A 19,594-nucleotide genomic window follows, 5' to 3' on the forward strand; every position below is an offset into this window, starting at 1 on the left:
GTTTATCTACCGTCACATGGTGTATGGGCAGTGACCTACATAGCGACACTGGCAATGGACCATCCCAGGCTTTTAACAAATTGATGTGGTATATCTGTCCTAACCTATTTTTATCTGGTACAGCTACCCGATACAGGACTGGGGTGACCTTCTCTAGTACTGGATAGGGTCCCTGTCAAGTGGCCAATAACTTATTTTCAGTTGTGGGCAAGAGTATCAGCACCTGGTGCCCTACCGTGAATTCCCTTAGTTTACTGCTTCAATCATATAACTGCTTTTGGTGGGCCTGGGTCTTTTCCATATTGGAATGGACTTCTTCCCAGAGTGTCGACAAGGTCTCCTTCAGGGAGCTACTGTACTGTAACAAGGGCTTTCCCTCATCTTCTTCCTCAGTCTATTGCTCTACAGCTATGTCCAGGAGTGTACGGGGTTTCCGTTCAAACAGTAACTCAAAGGGAGAGAAACCCATGGACTTTTGCTCATGTGTCCTAATGGCGAACAATACGAGAGGTAGTTGCCTGTCTCAATCCCTTCCCGTCTTATTTATACTCTTCTTCAACATTGTTTTTATGGTTTTATTATACCTCTCGACCAACCCGTCTGTCTGAGGGTGGTATACTGATGTACTTATCTGTTTTACTCCTAGTAACTCACATACCTGTCTCATTAACTTAGACATGAACTGTGTACCCTGGTCAGTAAGTAGCTCATGGGGAAACCCCACCCGAGAGAAAAAAGCGATCATGGCCTGGGCTATTGCAGTGATATTAGCCGTGGTCAATGGGAATGCCTTAGGATATCTGGTGGCATAGTCCCCCAATACGAGGATATATTGATGGCCTCGGGCAGAAGGAATAGGGGGTCCCACTAGATCCATTCCCTTTCTTCGGAAAGGTACATCTATGATAGGGAGGGGTTGTAGGGGAGCCCGTGGAAGAACAGGGGTGTTGATTAATTGACATCTATTACAAGAGGCACAGTATCTAGCCACTTCTTGATATACGCCTGGCCAATAGAAGTGGTCTAAAAGATACCTAAGCGTATGTTTTTTCCCATAATGTCCCGGCCCTGCTAGACTATAAGCCAGGTACAAGGCCTGTTCCTGAAATGCTATAGGAACCAACAACTGTTCTTTAACCTTGTTGTTTTCTCGGGATACTCTATATATAAGACCTTAAACAAAAATAGGGGCCTACCTTATCAGGATTGTCCTCTTGGATCCGTTCCCAAGCGTGTTGTAACGTGGAATCGTCCTTCTGGGCTGCAAGAAAACTCTGTGTGGGTGCTTGTATCTCGTCTGAGGAAGCAAGGACAGGAGAATGTATAGTGCGAGATGCCATGTTATACGATTCCCTCTCTTCACATTTTTCCCTGCTTGTTTTTCTTTTTTGTTGCTAGACTTCCCTAGGTCCTCTGTATAGAAAGGAGCAGTCTCTAAACAGTTTGCCAAGGATGTCGGGGGCTTCATGGGCTTTATGTACTCATGAAAATTAGGGAGATCAGTTCCTAACAGAACTGTTTCTGGGAGCGAGTGGATTACTCCTACTTTTCTCAGTTGGGGTTCTCCATCAATCTGTAATAGTACTTCAGCTAGGGGATAAAGCTTCTTTTCCCCATGTACACATGTAACCTGGATGTATTCGCCTTCACTGATCTGAAACTCAGACATCAGATCTTTGGTGACAACAGTATGGTGACAGCCAGTGTCTAACAAAGCTACCACCTGCTTCCCGTTTATGTGTATCCTCTTCCTGTACGCCTTAGAGTGTTCTCCTGTCATCAACACCCGCCCACGGGTGTATGCGACTGCCATGGGTTCTGAGGGAGGAACACGGGTGGCACAATGACGGGCTATGTGTCCCCACTCTGCGCAGTGGAAACACTGTGGGGTTGACATAGGACTAACAAGAGGGCTAGGCTTGGGGTTAGGTTTTGGAAAGGCGGTACTCGTGTTCTCTACCGGGGTAGGGGTTGGCCTATTTGGTGGTTTGGGTGGGCCTACAGGGGCTCGATGTGTTGGTGCCTTAAACTCTGGGGACTGGTGATATGCACAGGCCATATCTACTGCCATTGTAACTGTTAGGTTAGGATGCTGTTTAATCCAAGATCTGGTGTTAAATGGGAGGGCTTCAAGATATTGTTTCAAGTATATTTTCTCAGTTATTTTGTCCCTGGAAGATAATGAAGGTTGCAACCAGCGGCTCCCTAGATCCCTTATACGGAAATATAAGGCTTGAGGGTTGTCTCCTATTGTCCATTTTTTCTTCCTAAAGCTGTTTCTATAATACTCCTGATTGCACCCTAGGTGTTCAAGAATAGCTTTCTTAATCTCCTGATAACTAGTTGTGCCTGCTGGATTGGCTGCTTGATAGGCGGCTTGTAGCTCACCTGACAACAGGGGTGCTATAAATTGTCCCCACCTCTCCGGTGGCCAAGAGGCAGTGGAGGTTACCCTTTTGAAATTCACAAAGAAGTAATCCGGGTCGTCACCTGTCTGGAACTTTTGAAGGACAGAGCCAGGCACGTTGGGATGTACTTTTGCACTTGCAATGGCATCGGTTGGATGCAGTATTGCGGTGTCCTGCACCTGCTGGTTTGTGGTTAAGACGGAGGACTGGTCTTTAATGGCCGAATGCAGTGACTCTCGGTCTTTGTTTGCTTGCTTGGTCGGTTGTTCCAAGACTAAATGTAAATGGTGTTGGCCTTCTGCCAAGTGGGTTAGCATTGACTCCATTGTGATGGGTTGGGTCATCATGGCTAGATCCCACTTCTGACACCACTGTGAAAACGTGGTGGGTGCAGGTGTCCCGAGAACCCCTCAAATGTAGACAGCCGTAGGCTAGAGCGATCTTTGGAACTCTGTTTATTGCAGATAGAGGGCAAGAGATGCACAAATGGTTCTTCCAAACACAAAAGTTATCGCACTAATGTCCCAGTTAGTCCAGGGTTGTCCTTCTCGGGTTCCTCGGGGGTGGGGGGGGGGGGAGGAGATGGTACTTCTCCAGTGGGGAGACGAGACGCCACAAAGGGAGGAAGAGAAAGAAAAAAAAAAGTTTTAGACCACTGGCCTTTGATGCTTAATGGGGGGGGGGGTTGTGCATGCCTTCACCAGTGCCCTAACAGTGTGGTGCCTAGGTGAGGGATTTGAGTGTTTAGCTGGGTGCTTTCCTTAGTCCTGCCCACCAGCTCTTTAAAGAAAAGAAACATGCAACTGGCACTTGCCTGTATCCACGTCCCTCCGGGGCCGTGGGATGGGAGATCCAGCCTCCTTAGTCCCCTCAGGAGTACCGATCTCGAGCACAGTGCTCTGGAAGCGTCCCTTATTGTTTTCAATCGTCTCCTCCTCCTCTGGTTCTTCTGGGGCCATTTTCTCCTCAATACCGCTCTTCTCCTCCTCTCTGCTGCTCCTCGACCAGGTCCTCTCTCGCTGTGATTCTTCGTCTCCTCTCCGGTCGTAGAACACTTGTGTGTTTTCTTGGCGTTTCTTTTCTGCCCTCCTCGCCCTTCGTGTCTTCGCCAGAGCGTGCCCCAACCACTAGCATGCCAACTTCACTTCCTGGTTGGGTCACGGTCGCCGCCATTTTAGAAGTCCCAGCATCGGCGGACTCATCACAAGTCTAATTTTCCATTAAATGGAAAGAGGTAATGGGGCACGTCAAACTAAAAAGGAAGACCAAACACCCTATTCCCCAAACTCACTCTGTCTCCTATTGCTGTCGTGAAATCTCATGTTACACTGTTTCTAATCTTTATGTATTTATACACAATAAATACAATGATTCTGCATGTGTTTTAACTTTTCATGCGGATTGATATGTTCCATTACCTTGCTTTGTTTGGTAGATTTTTCAAAGACAGGACTCTTTCTTTTGCAAGGATGACTTTTCCAACCTTTTACACAGATGCACAGGCCTGGTGCCTTGCTGGCACATTCTGGTTGTAACATTTGCTGCTGTCCTTTTCTCCCTATTTTTCTAGGGGGGTACAAAATTATCTCTGATTCTTGCACCATTCCCTTAAAAGTGCTGTTCTCTGTATTACTGTGGCTCCTCATGTATATCTGCCTGACGAGCCAGCACTTTCCAGCCCCTCATTTTCTTTTTTGCCTCTCTGCTGCTCCTCAGGGACGAACGATATGCAGATCAGCTGTGGACCAAATGCTGCTATAGCTTGAAATAAAAGGCCACATCCCCTATACATGTGAATACAAGTAGCCCTAGACATGCTTCAGCTGTGCTGAACTCATCCATTACATTTGTATAGCTTTTTCTGTTATGAGTATGACACCATATCACTTTTTTATTATGGGTACCCTTTTCATATGGTTCTGGGATTTCCATCGATTGTCTGTGTGTGGTTAGTGGAGATTTAACTCGTTTATTAATGGTTTGTGTTGGTTTATGTGAATGTGAAACGAGTTTGTAGCTGCTACACTTGTTTCTAGTGGGTTATGTGTATTAATTGATAAGCTGAAGGATGTGCTGTTTTTTTCAGTTTAGTGGTGGTTTGTTTACCAAACCTCCTCCTAATTCATTGTTTTCTAGACAGTATTGTCATCCAAACAAATAGCTAAGATATGATTCATGCAATGTTGTGTTCATGAGGGTGCAGTGTATTTAAGCTAACTGTATAGTAAAGGTTCCAAGGTGTAGGATGGTGTGGTTTAGGGTGAGTGCAGTATAGCTGGCACTCTTTTGGCAAATGTGGTGTGGGTGCAAATGAAGATGTAAGTAAAAACTTCCCCCTATGAACTTTCCACAATCACCATTTCCGACAACAGGTGTGCCATCTTGCGTTTCCATCTTTGAAGGTGAGAGTTGCAATTTGAAGTACTGAAAGGTGCACAAGAGGGAGCAAACACCAGTATCGTTCTCTCTACCTCCCAGTCACTTTCCCCTTTGGGTATTTCTTAATATCTCTGGATAATACAGTAATGTACTCAATTACTTCTATTATAGTTACCTTTGGTAAGTGATCAGTGACAGCATTCCTACCCAGATCATAGTGTAGCTGTCATGGAATCTTAATGAAAAATACAAAAAGGTGATTGGTGCTTAAATTATTCACCATCACTGGTAATTACTCTTGGCCACGGCCCAGTCCATCCTGTGCACAAGATACAGGTATTAACAGTAGCAAATAAATCGTGGACCGCCACAAAAGGACAGTGCAGTTAGAACCTCCTAAATCATGTCACCTCTGCAGGGAAACATAAGCAATCTCAGACATGTTTCTGGCTTGTTGGGTGAGTCACTTAAGGAAAGATTACTGCCCCTGTCCCTCATGTGGTAAAGTGGCCATTCCAGAGCTGGTTAGTTTCCATTTTTCGACTTGTGAATGATGAAAAGAATGGGAGACATGTAAAGGTATACTGAATTTTCCTTTTGTCCCTGGATAGATAGACTTTAGAAGGGAGGCACTGAATCTATTTAGTAGAAAAGTATAATGACAAAGAGATGCTCAGGCAGAAAGCCCATGTTTAAATTGAAGAAGCATAGTGTAAAGTAAAAATCGGGGATTGTAAGAGCATGGGCACTCAATTTTCCGTGGCTGATATTTTACTTTTCTTTCTTTACAACTTTTTTCAAGACTGGAAGGCAGGTGGAAGCGGAGCAGTCCTACAAATACATGATGAAGGTGAGTGCGTAGTGCACCATCACTTTCCTGAATGTGCTTTACAATATCTCTTTGTGCCATTGCCATACTGCAATCATAAGGTGAACTGTTGTGAAAGTTGAGAAATATTTTGTTAGCAATATTTTGTTCTGTTTATCCTTGGCTATTGTGCCTATTAATAAATAAAGTTGAACCCCTTGAGTTAGAGGGGACCTTTTCCATCATCTAATGGTGTGAGTATTCCCACACTCACTTCATGAGATTTAATACTAAAGGTGTAGCACAAAATCTCAAATTTTCAACCTTTGTGAGAAGTCCTGTTATAAGGATATTAGTGACAGTTACCTTCTGTTATTTATGGGGGTGAATGAAACATCACCTACCTACCATAATGAAAAGTTTCAATTCTATTAAAGACAGAGGCGAAGATTATGCTATTCTTTCTTCATTTATTCAAATAAGAATTATGATTGTGCTGAAGATCATAACTCTAACAATCTGCTTTCTTTTAATTACTAAGAGGCTGGCCTATATCTTGACATACAAATATCAGTGGTCAGGATACCTCACTAGAAGGGTGACATCCCTTACACCTCTGGCCCTTCTACGGAGGAAGTGTTGCCCATTACCACAGTAGTACGTTAGACTGTCATGGCCTCAGAGCTGATCTTACCTCCTGAGGAGCCAAGGTTTAACATTTTAACAGACATTTCACAACCTGCCTTCAAATCTATTGGACCTCTCTGTCCAAGGTTTGTGGCAATTGGCAAAATAGGCACTTGTAATGCTACCAGAACATATGAAGAATCCCTTTCCCACCTTGGGCATTGATAGCTTTGATGTTTTAAAGCAGATCCTGAAGTGTGGCTCGGATTCTTTCTGCAGATGCTGTAGTTTGGTTCATGGGCACATCTGTCACACTATCACGCCATTAAGGAAAGAAGAGGGCCCCTAATTCTAGAATGCCTTGTAATAGGCCAATTTGTGTGGTTACTAATTTGTGGTGTTGCAGCCCAGTAGTACCAGAGGGATGCCCTTAATCCTATAAATTGTTAAATCAAAAGAAACATGCGGTGCTGACGCTCAGGTCAAAGAGTGTAATGCAGCATAAATCTTATCACCTTCATTACTTTTAACACACTTTTAACAGAACACAAAAAAGCCTATTGCAGTTTAATAAAAATATATATAGTATATATTTTGGCCATGCAAGTCATAAATAGAAAACAATGGATCTCAACAGTGTCCATGCTTATAAAATGACAGATCATTACCAGTAGAAAGGAATAAAACAACACTGTATTCAATATCACATGCTGTTATTTGCAGTGCCCAAGGTTCAGACAATTGTTCCCAAAAACAATCACAGAATGGGATACAAGAACATTTCACAGCCAACACAAGCTTTACCTCTGTAGGCACACAGGCCTGAGTCTTTCTCAAGGCTCGAAGAAAGATTTTAAATGTATTAATAAAGGCTAGATTGTGGTGTTGAATTAATGCTCAAAATAAAGTCAAGATATACAAATTACACCAGTATTGGAACTTTCATAGATTCCCATGCTTGTATCATCGTCGGAATGGGAGTCCCCAGTATACATAAAATAGCAATAGAAACCATCCCTAAAATAGAACCTAGGCCTAGGCCCATTGCTATTTTGCAACCTATCTACCTCTTTTTGTAAAAGAGACCCCAAAAAAAAGGACAACCAATCAGATTAGCCTCACCCCCTAGAACCCTCCTGCGAGAAGCTCAGAACCTCAGATTTTTTACCGCACGTTGTCCAAGGGAGTCTCCACTGAGCTCTGCTCAGTTTTTTCCTAGAACTTGGTTTCTACAGCTTTTTCAGCAGTTTTTTCTTCAACAACTCCTTCAGGATGTCAGATAAAGAGAAGAAGGCCCTCTTTAAAGCATGTGCTACCTGTGCTAAGAAGAGGTTATATATTGAAGACAAACACATGGACTGTATTTACTGTCTGTACCCAGACTACAAGGCTGCAGAATGTAAGATATGCCGCACTTTTTCTACCAAGACTTTGCGTGATCGTGAAGGGCAGCTTTTGACCTGGCTCCAGAAGCTAAAGTCAAGAAAGGAGCCAGTGTCCAGTGACAGCGACGAATCATCTTCTGCGACCTCTTCCAGAAGGTCTGTAATGGGGTAGATCTTCTCCTTCATCTTCTGAGAAATGCCCTGGTAAGGCCTTGAAAAAGAACTCTGATGGGTCTGAAGGGCTTAGTCCTGTCGAATCTCCTCACCAAGGAGAGAGAAGGACTATCGAAAGGAGTAAGTCTTGGGAGAAAATCCAGTTCTGTTCCTCTAACGTCTCCCCCTGCGGCTTCAAAGACCTTCAAAAAGCCATCATCGTTGCCTTCTGAGGTAAAAACATAAAAAAAGACTCACTCGTCGACGACGGCGTCATCAATTCCATCGTCGAAAAACAGGTTCACAATGTGTGCTTTCTTCTAGTAAAAAGCACATTTACACAAGGTTGCCCTACCCTCACATCTTTTCTTTTATATTTTCTTTTTAGCTCACAGGGTATTTTAACCATTACTTACTTAATGGCAAGGCTTGAGATTAGAACTATTTATATTAATGATATAATTTCATCTTGTCTTTAGCCCTGAGGAAGTCCATGACTTATTGTCTGTTGGACGAAACACATGTTGGCAATTTGTGTGGTTCGAAGACTTGCTTGAAATGCAAAAACACCACTGGATAAACAAGCCTGAAATAAACTAAAGAAGAATATAATCAAGATTGATATCTGGACTTTAATTATTGTTTTGACTTATATGCCTGTGCTCGGATTACCTATTATTGAATTTTGTTATGGTGCGTTCCCCACATTTACAATGTGAGGTGGTCGTTGTAAGGTAAACCAGAAGCAGTGGCATTTTGATGGAGATTTTATTATTGTGATTCTTCATCTCTCAGCGCGGAATTTTCCCTACCACCGGCTAGCTTTTGTTCCGTCGATGAAAAAGCCTAAGGTACAGTCTTCTTCATCTTTCACCCCGTCGACGGGCTTGTCGACGGTGGTTTCCTCGTCACCGGGACTGACACAGGTCTCTGTGTCGACAAGTTCAACGCCGGTGATATTTGTATCGTCGACGATGGTGTCGACGATGACGACGTCGTCGAGGATGTCGACGACGAGTGTGATGATGCCAACAACGTCGACGACAACGAAGACGTCAACGACATCGATGACATCGAAGACGACTGCGTCGGTGATTTCTTCGTCGACGATTCTTTCTTCGTCCACGGTAGAAAAAATTTCGATTTTGCTCAAAAAACTTCAAATCACACCGGAGATGACTTCGCCAAGGAGGGTGACTACTTTACCTCCTGCACTTCTCCTCCAAGAAGAGTAATCGGATGAGGAGGAAGGACCTTTTGGCTATGCTAATAGCCCTTCTCAGCTTCATGTCAAATGCTAGGAGACGGATTCTGAAGGGGAGTATGAGGATTTTGAACAGTATGGTCCGCCCTCTCAATATCATCGAGACTATCATCAGTAGATGGTCCAAATGCCTTCTTCCTTATTAACGGACTTACAGGCTATGCTCTTGGATTACAGGAAAAGATTTGCAAAAGAGCCTCCTGTTCCAGTAGGAATGCCGATTACTACTGTTCCTCCTGGTCGTCCCGTGGCCCCACAATTGCCACAGCCTCAGCCAATGCTGGAGGCGCAGGATGTTCCTCCGGTTGCGCCTCCCGTCCAGGAGGATACCTCTGATGACGACCAAGGCAATGTCACAATCCCGGACCCAGATGAGGAGTGGGATGACTATGTTATTCCAGACCCAGTTTCTCCTGCTCCGGCACCTGTTGATTCCCCCCTGTGGATATAGGGGGTTTCCATAACTTAATGGAAATGGCCGCCAAAAGGTTCGACCTGCCCATGACCAAAGTGGAATATGAGTGCTTCCTTTATGACTTTAAGTAACCTTATAAGAGATTGGTCAGGTCAATTCCGATTGTGGACCATGTTTGGGAGGAAGGCTTAAAGGCGATGCAAAATCTAGCCACGGTCATTCCAGTTTTACCTCGCCTGGAGAAAAAATATAAGGCTCCGGAGGGCAGCCCAGCATGTTTGACCAGCCAGCCTAAACCAGACTCTGTCATCTCGCAGGCTGCTCAAAGGAAATCTAGAAATCCTTCAGTTCCCCTTACCACCCCTCCAGATAAAGAGGGCAGGCGTCTAGATAATGTCGGCAAAAGATTTTCCTCTACGTCCAGCCGGCTGGTCAGAGCAGCGAATTCTTTGGCTATACTTGGACGTTACGATCGCCAGATGTGGTGCGACCTGTCCCCCTATCTCGATCAGTTGCCGGAAGAAGGAAAGAAAGAGCTAAGAGGATTCTCCAGGAGGGCGAAATAACATCAGCAGAGATCATTGATTGTGCAATGGACATTGCAACAACTGCTATTCGATCCTTGGCTGGAGCGGCTGTCCTTCGCCCATAGGGCTGGTTGCGGGCCACTTGGTTTCGCCCAGAAGTCCTGAATAAGATCTTGGATTTGCCTTTTGATGGGGAAGCGCTGTTTGGAAAGCACATAGATGGTGCGCTCCAAGACATTAAGAAGGATATGGAAACAGCAAAATCCTTAGGGACTCTGCAGTACCGCAAGTTCCCATTCCGAGGAGCGAGGGGAAGAGGTAACTCTTCATATAGGGGAGCCTACCAACAACAACGCTACTCCTCGTATGGTTCACAGTCACAATCCTACAAGCCGAATTATAACCAACGGCAGAATCAATCTTCTTCTTTTTTCTCTCGCTCGAACAACAATCTTTAGAGCCAAGCTTAAAACTGCACTATTTGAACAGTAGGGTATTCCACTCTGGTAGGTTCCAGTAAGTATCTGCTCTTAAGCGCGGGGAAACGCCGCTGGGCGTCACCAAGCGCTTTATAAAACCCCCTAAATAGAAATAGACAAGGTCACCAGGGCAGAGACAACTCGAAGCGCCAATAGCGGCTCGCTGGCTCTGACTACTGTCCCCTCTCCTTCTGTGTCATCAGTGGGAGGCAGAGTTTCATATTTCCTCCACAGCTGGCAGCAAATAACATCCGACCATTGGGTATTGAACATCATTCAAAACGGCCATACCCTGGAGTTTGTCCAATCACCACCATCCAAGCCCCCTCACGCCATGGTATCAAAACATCTCCGTCTACTTCGGTTAGAGGTCCATCAAATGTTCCTTAAAGGAGCTATAGAACTGGTCCCGAACTCTCAAAGGGGAGAGGGGTTTTACTCCTGGTTCTTCCTGATCTGGAAGACGTTAGAAAAGTGGCACCCTATACTAGATCTGAGGGAGCTCAACACCTATCTCATCAAACAATCCTTTCGGATGGTTTCTCTACAAGACGTACTTCGACTTCTCAACTCAGGGGATTTCATGGCTACTCTGGATCTAGAGGTTGCTTATTTTCACGTACCCATTCACCTAGCTCACAGGAGGTTTCTTCGCTTCACAGTAGCCAAGAGCCATTTTCAGTTCAGGGTTCTTCCCTTTGGGCTGCAATCTACTCCACGAATCTTCACAAAGGTATTAGCTCCGGTAGCAGCCTTTCTGCGGAAACAAAAGCTTCAGATCTTTCCTTACCTGGACGACTGGTTGCTAAAAGCTCCTACCAAACAGGCAGCACAAGAAGCAGTCATAACGTGTACAGGCCTATTTGCCAATCTCGGCCTAACAATCAACGAACAGAAGTCTTCTCTCCATCCGTCAAGGACAGCCAGATTTCTGGGAGCCATTTTAAACACATCCGTATAAAGGCTTTCCCGAGCTTGGCGAGGCAAGAGAAGCTAAAGTCCATGGCTTCCCGATTGTTAAAAAGAAGGTCACTTTCAGTTCGCCTCTACAAGTCCCTGCTGGGTTCCATCTCCTCATGCATACCCCTGATTTCTCACTCCAGATTAAGAATGCGTCCACTCCAAGAGGAGCTAGACTTGCAGTGGCGTCAAGTCGACGGATCCTTCCACGACAAGATATCTTTCAGGCTATCCCCGGCTCCACACATAATAAATACGAACGCCTCTCTCGAAGGCTGGGGAGTGGTGTTACAAGATCTTCATGTAAGTGGCCGGTGGCAGCCTCAGCATCGTCTGTTGCATATCAATCTGCTAGAGCTCAGAGCGATTCGCCTAGCCTTGCAAGCCTTTCTTCCACGAATACAGCGATCGACAGGTCTTATACGTACTGACAACACAATGGCCATGCATTATATAAACAAAGAAGGAGGCACCAGATCTCGACTGTTGTCGCAAGAAGCTCAATCAATCTGGGAGTGGGCAATTCAACAAGAGATATCACTCCGAGCGGAACATCTTCCAGGTGTCCTCAACAAGGCAGGAGGCACTCTCAGCAGGTTGAAGTCAGTCAGCTATGAGACGGAACTGGACAACTTCACTCTTCAGAAGGTTTTTTCGCAGATGGGGCACACCTTCCATAGATCTCTTTGCCACTCAGGAGAACAAGAAATGCCAGTTCTATGCAAGCAGGATTCACCATCCGTGATCGCGTGGGGGAATGCGCTTTCGATGGCCTGGTCAGGCGCATTTGTTTACGCTTTTCCCCCATTCCTCTGATCCCCAGGCTTCTCAGGAAGCTCAAAGCAGAACCATGCAGGATGATTCTGATAGCCCCTGCATGGCCCAGACAGTTTTGGTTCACAGAACTTCGCCTTCTCTTCCTGGACCTTCCAAAGCCTTTGCAGCCGATTCCTTCGCTGCTGATGATGTCCCAGGGTCAAGTCTGGCATCCGGATCCTCAGTCTCTTCAGCTCTTGGAATGGCTCCTGAGCAGCGAGAATTTCTTGGTCTGAATCTCTTAGTGGAATGTAAAGAGGTACTTTCTCAGGCAAGAACCCCAAGTATGAATAAGACTTACAGATTGAAATGGAAGCGTTTCTGTATCTGGTGTCAACACAATGGCCTCCATCCTTCTGAATCAGAGCCGCATGAAGTTCTTCCATACATTTTATCTTTAGCAAAATCAGGATTGTCTCACTCTTCTATCAAAGTGCACCTGGTGGCAAATTCTCGCTTCAGACGCACGTTTTCAGGCCCTTCCCTCTAGTCGGCAAGGATAGGTAAACAGTTTCTCAAGATACTTTTCAGAGTTTTCCCTCCAGTCAAGCCTCCTCCTCCTCTTTGGCATCTGAACTTGGTTCTCGCCCAGCTTATGAAGCCTCCTTTTGAGCCTATTCACAAAGCAGAGTTGAAATTCCTCTCCTGGAAGGTAGCGCTTCTTCTAGCTTTGACCTCTGTGAGGCGCGTGGGAGAAATGCAGGCTCTCACCATTCAGGAACCCTTTCTACAGTTCAAAAAAGGAACAGTGGTTCTACGTACTAACCCAAAATTCATTCCTAAAGTTCCTTTGGACTTTCATTTGAATGAGCCGGTAATTCTTAAGACTTTTTTCCCTCAACTGGCTACTCCAGCAGAGAAAGCACTTCACTCTCTGGACATTCAGAGGTGCTTAAAGTTCTATCTTCAACGAACTAAAGACTTCAGGAAGTCTTCTCAAATGTTTGTGGCTTTTAGTGACCCTCGTAAGGGGTTTCCCCTTTTCAAGCAGGGGGTAGCTCGTTGGATCACCAATGCCATCCAATATTGTCACAAGGCAGCAGGCAAGCCCCTGGAAGGTCGAGTCCGTGCTCATTCCACGAGGGCAATGTCTTCTTCTACAGCCCTCTTTGCTGGTGTTCCGATCTGGGAGATCTGCCGTGCAGTGACCTGGAGCAGTACACATACGTTTATGAAGCATTACTGCCTGGATTCTGTGACGCAGAGTGATACAGCAGTCAGTCAAGTAGTCCTGAGGAACCTCTTTCAGTAGTGGTGAGCCTCCCCTTTCATCCCTCCTTCCATATTACTGTTTTATCAGCTCTGGCACATTTTTTTAACCTTATGTATTATGTTTCTGAAGTTTCTAAGTATATTGTTGAACATTGAATGTGTCTTCATGATCTGTTTACTATGGCTGTGTTCCTAGTTTGATATTGGTAATGGTTCCAAACAATGTGCTGATAACTGCTAGCTACTCTGATACAAGCATGGGAATCTATGAAAGTTCCAATACTGGAGTAAGAAAACTAGTTACTTACCTGTAACTTTGGTTCTCCAGTATTGGAAACTTTCATAGATTCCCATGCGACCCACCCGCATCCCCTGGGAAAGCTCAGCCTCTTCCATCTTCAGTGGTTTGGTTACACAACGGCTACAAAAATCTGAGGTTCTGAGCTTCTCTCAGGAGGGTTCTAGGCGGCGAGGCTAATCTGATTGGTTGTTCTTTTTTTTTGGTCTCTTTTACAAAAAGAGGTGGATAGGTTGCAAAACAGCAATGGGCCTAGGCCTAGGTTCTATTTTAGTGATGGTTTCTATTGCTATTTTATGTATACCGGGGACTCCCATTCCGACGACGGGGAATGATACAAGCATGGGAATCTATGAAAGTTGAATAAAGCACACACTCCCAAAAGGAATAGGGCAAGCAAGTTGATGCACCCCTATAAGTGCCCAAAAGAGAGCATGAAACGAGAAGCCCGGATGATACCCTCACGCAAAGTTAAGATTTTTTTAAAAAGTTGGATATAAAGAGTCAAAACATGCTGTAAGGTTATTTAATCCAAAAAACAAAGAAGTAAAGGGTGCCTCTGAAGACAAATATGGAACGTGAAGAGTATATTTACCTTGAAGAATAAGAATGAGAAGTGATAATGGAGATTATAAAATGAATACCTCAGTACAAGTTGTCATTTTGGAATAGGTATGCATATCAGCATGTAAGTTGGTTAATAGTATGATTGACTCCTACACTTATTCATGCAACAACGATTTTTGAGGAGACATTGGTTTGGGAGAATTATTCACTAGTAAGTCTTCTTGCTTTTATTACTCAGGGGCGGCTCTTCCGTAATGATGGAGGAGCATCGCCCCACTGCCAGCACAGCCAGTAGATGATGAATAAATCGATAATACGTTGTTATTATCGTTTTAGTTATCTCTGTTGGAGTTAATTACGTCCAACAGGAGGGACGCAGCTGGGCCAGTGCAGGGAGCAGTACTTTGTACTTATAAGTGCGCATGTACTTATGTTTCTCCAACCTGGCTGTATTGTACAGCCGAGTTGGAGAAACCCCAACAGGCTCCCAGGCACCGTCTAAGCGGCAAACAAGGCCTCTCAGGTAAATCCTACTAGAGAGCAGCGTCTGTATTGGGAGAGGAGCCTCTGCCCTGAGGGATCGTCCCTTTCCGGTTTCCCGGACGCGAGGAGAAGGAGCAACAAGGTGGCCAGCAACGGGAGTAGAGCAGAGTGGTATGTAAGTGGTTTTTACTTTTAATTTTTTTAATTCTCTAACGTCTCCTCTTCCCCCGCCCCTGCCCCCACCGTCCTACCGGTTTTAGTTCTCAGCAGCTGCCACTGTTATCAATTATCTATTCGGCATATGCATATTTATGTGTTATGCTCATGTCCATAATTTATAATTATTTTAGGTTTCCCAATCGACTTCAGATGGACCGGTTTCTTTGGTTTTGCCTGCACAGCGCTTACGCTATGCTTCCAAAGTCTCTTGTATTCACCCAAAAAAATCTTAAAAGGGGCTTAGAACCTGCACAATGCTTAGGTTTCACCTGCACAGTGCTTGCGCTGTACTTGCATAGTCTCTTGTATTCAACAAAAGAAATCTTAAAAGGGGCTTAGAACCCACTCAGTACTTACCTGAACTTACCATCCGTTGAGTCCAACGTCGCTCTAATTTATTGATGGAGGGGCAGGGACATGCACACAAACAGCTGAGTCAGAGGAGGGAGACAAGGTCAGCAAGTTACCCACGCAGGGCAGGTGGAAGGGGCAGTGGCAGCACAAAGAACCATGGAGAGCCGGATGGAGGGGGCAGGGGCATGCATACAAAAAGTTGAGGGCAAGGGAGGGAGGCAGGGCAGCAAGCAGATCTCTCCATGTGTTTATCACAATGAGAGAGTAGGAGAGGTTAAGCATGGCTTTTTCCATGGAACCAATTGGTGCCTATGTTTCATGCCTAATCCTACAGGAATATAACAAATATTATGAGGAAACACCTCACCCACTGAATGGTGGCATTCCCTAGGCCATCGATTTCCATATTGGCAACTAGTTCAATGTTTTAATTATGGTAATGGTCCCAACTGATTAAAGATATTTAGGGCATACCATAACCATTTTTAACACTGAACTGGACCACCTAGAACTGTCCAGAGAACATAATATATAAGAGCTCCCAGGATTCTTTAGCTCACCACTGTGGCACTGTGTCCTACTGAGGAGAGAGAAAACACCAATGATGAAGCATGCCACCATGTAATGGGTGAGGTGTTTTCTCTTAATATTTTTTATATTCCTGTAGGTTTAGGAATTATACATAGGCACCAATTGGTTCCTTGGCTCTCATATCTCATGCTGAAACAAGAGCATTCTCTCCACACAACCAACACCATTAGGTGGCCAAACCCCTAGTACACACAGCATTTGCTCTCTGCAGAGCTCTTAATAGAAATTCCACACTCTTCAAACACTCAAGCCTCTTTAGAAGGTCAAGCTTGTTGCAAACAATGACACTTATTAGAAGTAGAAAGGTATCGAAAATGTGCTGTAAACGAAGCTAACTAAATACCTTTCAGTGTGATACGTGAATAGCAAACTCTCAAACTCACTGGATGATGTCATCAGTGATGTAATCAGTGATGTCATCGATGATGTTATCAATTATGTCATTGAACTTGTCATGAGTAACGTAATATGTGAGGTAATAAGGACTGCATGGCGGAGGCGCACATTACAGTTTGCTTGCTGAAGTATAACTGGCTAATTTCAGTATTTATTGAACCATCCAGTGCATTGAGTATATATATATATATATATATTCACTGAAAAAACCATAGGTTTCACACATGTTATAGTTAGCTGGACATTTTACTGATAAAAAACCAATGAAATTCCCCCGTTATAGTTACTGTAGGCAACTATAACTCACGCGACCGCAATCCTCTGCTGATGCTAATACTGTATTTAGACACTTATTTGCCCATATCTTCTTCCATTAAATTTTAGCTATACATATATTACAAATATTTTTTTTTCATAAAGACACATATGTCATCAGCAGAGGATTACGGTCGCGTGAGTTATAGTTGCCTACAGTAACTATAACGGGGGAATTTCATTGGTTTTTTATCAGTAAAATGTCCAGCTAACTATAACATGTGTGAAACCTATGGTTTTTTCAGTGAATTAGCAAGGTTTTTTAAATGCTATTTCCTAACTATAACGTGTGTGAAACCTATGGTTTTTTCAGTGAATTTGTACGGTTTTTTAAATGCTAAGTTACTTTACGCCATTTGTGGCGTGCGCGCCCACTTAACGCAGTTCGTTCCGTGCACGGTTTTTATCAACTTTAATAAGCCCTGTACATTTGGTGGCCTTCGGCCACCAAAAGCACAGGGGGTGGGGTCAATGTGGATAGTGTTTTTTTTATTTCGATTTTATAATTTCATGTTGCCAAAATTAAGTTTTTTTTCTCTATTAATAAGCCCTGTACATTTGGTGGCCTGCGCCCACCAAAAGCACAGGGGGTGGGGTAAGTGTGGATAGTGTTTTTTTTATTTTTATTTTTTTACCGTAAGCGTACGGTAAGCTTACGGTAAGCGTACGGTAAGCGTACGGTAAGCGTACCCCGCGAAATTGCCGAAAAAAAAATAAAACCGTTTTTGCTCTTGGGGGATGTTTGGGGACTCCCTCAACATGACTATGTGGGAGGGAGTTGTCAAAACAGCCCCGTAACATGTTTTTGGCCATCATGTTTGATAAACAACACTCAGTGCGAGAGACAAAATGGCGGACGCCGCTTCCTGGTTTCGGCCGATTCGAATGTTTACTAAGATCTAAGAGCCAATCAGAATCGCGCTCGCGCACGCCACCGTAAGCTTACGGTAAGCGTACGGTAAGCGTACGGTAAGCGTACCGTAAGCGGGCTCAGATATATATATTGATTTAAAGGCTATTTTCTCAGAATCTACTGAACAGATTTACACCAAACCTACAAAAGGCACTTCCTTGACCTAGGGACTACCTCTCTGCCAAATTTCTAGTAATTCTGTTCAGCCGTTCGGGCTGTAGCTCGTTCTAAAGGTCCTATGGAAAAATGCATGGGAAAAACGCGTTTTGGGACCCCCCTTTTATCTCAGTCCCCGCTTGACGAATCCCCCCGAGACTTTCAGGGTAGGAGCGGAGCGTAGCGCCCCACCTATTTTGAGAAATTCGCGAGGATTCGTCGACCGGCGCCAAAGTTATTCAAAATAGAATGTTGAGGTTTTCCTATGGAAACGTGGTCCTAACTATAACTACCTACTGGCGACCGCCAGTAGGTAATATATATATATATATATATATATATATATATATATATATATATATATATATTACCTACTGGCGGTCGCCAGTAGGTAGTTATAGTTAGGACCACGTTTCCATAGGAAAACCTCAACATTCTATTTTGAATAACTTTGGCGCCGGTCAACGAATCCTCGCGAATTTCTCAAAATAGGTGGGGCGCTACGCTCCGCTCCTACCCTGAAAGTCTCGGGGGGATTCGTCAAGCGGGGGCTGAGATAAAAGGGGGGTCCCAAAACGCGTTTTTCCCATGCATTTTTCCATAGGACCTTTAGAACGAGCTACAGCCCGAACGGCTGAACAGAATTACTAGAAATTTGGCAGAGAGGTAGTCCCTAGGTCAAGGAAGTGCCTTTTGTAGGTTTGGTGTAAATCTGTTCAGTAGATTCTGAGAAAATAGCCTTTAAATCAATATATATATCTGAGCCCGCTTACGGTACGCTTACCGTACGCTTACCGTACGCTTACCGTAAGCTTACGGTGGCGTGCGCGAGCGCGATTCTGATTGGCTCTTAGATCTTAGTAAACATTCGAATCGGCCGAAACCAGGAAGCGGCGTCCGCCATTTTGTCTCTCGCACTGAGTGTTGTTTATCAAACATGATGGCCAAAAACATGTTACGGGGCTGTTTTGACAACTCCCTCCCACATAGTCATGTTGAGGGAGTCCCCAAACATCCCCCAAGAGCAAAAACGGTTTTATTTTTTTTTCGGCAATTTCGCGGGGTACGCTTACCGTACGCTTACCGTAAGCTTACCGTACGCTTACGGTAAAAAAATAAAAATAAAAAAAACACTATCCACACTTACCCCACCCCCTGTGCTTTTGGTGGCCGCAGGCCACCAAATGTGCAGGGCTTATTAATAGAGAAAAAAAACGTAATTTTGGCAACATGAAATTATAAAATCGAAAAAAAAAAACACTATCCACATTGACCTCACCCCCTGTGCTTTTGGTGGCCGAAGGCCACCAAATGTACAGGGCTTATTAAAGTTGATAAAAACCGTGCACGGAACGAACTGCGTTAAGTGGGCGCGCACGCCACAAATGGCGTAAAGTAACTTAGCATTTAAAAAACCGTACAAATTCACTGAAAAAACCATAGGTTTCACACACGTTATAGTTAGGAAATAGCATTTAAAAAACCTTGCTAATTCACTGAAAAAACCATAGGTTTCACACATGTTATAGTTAGCTGGACATTTTACTGATAAAAAACCAATGAAATTCCCCCGTTATAGTTACTGTAGGCAACTATAACTCACGCGACCGTAATCCTCTGCTGATGACATATGTGTCTTTATGAAAAAAAAATATTTGTAATATATGTATAGCTAAAATTTAATGGAAGAAGATATGGGCAAATAAGTGTCTAAATACAGTATTAGCATCAGCAGAGGATTACGGTCGCGTGAGTTATAGTTGCCTACAGTAACTATAACGGGGGAATTTCATTGGTTTTTTATCAGTAAAATGTCCAGCTAACTATAACATGTGTGAAACCTATGGTTTTTTCAGTGAATTAGCAAGG

General features: G+C 44.2%; 1 protein-coding gene across 2 annotated transcripts in view; it reads left to right on the forward strand.

Moving 5' to 3' along the window:
- CFAP70 (cilia and flagella associated protein 70) overlaps window positions 1–19,594 on the forward strand; it is a 960,887-nt gene that overhangs the window by 898,144 nt on the left and 43,149 nt on the right. For both annotated transcript variants that reach the window (XM_085628140.1, XM_085628139.1), the window contains exon 26: window positions 5,590–5,637. In XM_085628140.1, coding sequence (XP_085484266.1) covers window positions 5,590–5,637 — 48 coding nt within the window. The remainder of the gene's footprint in view (window positions 1–5,589; window positions 5,638–19,594) is intronic.

This window comes from Triturus cristatus, chromosome 10 (assembly GCF_964204655.1).
Source record: "Triturus cristatus chromosome 10, aTriCri1.1, whole genome shotgun sequence".
NCBI classification, from domain to species: Eukaryota; Metazoa; Chordata; class Amphibia; order Caudata; family Salamandridae; genus Triturus; species Triturus cristatus.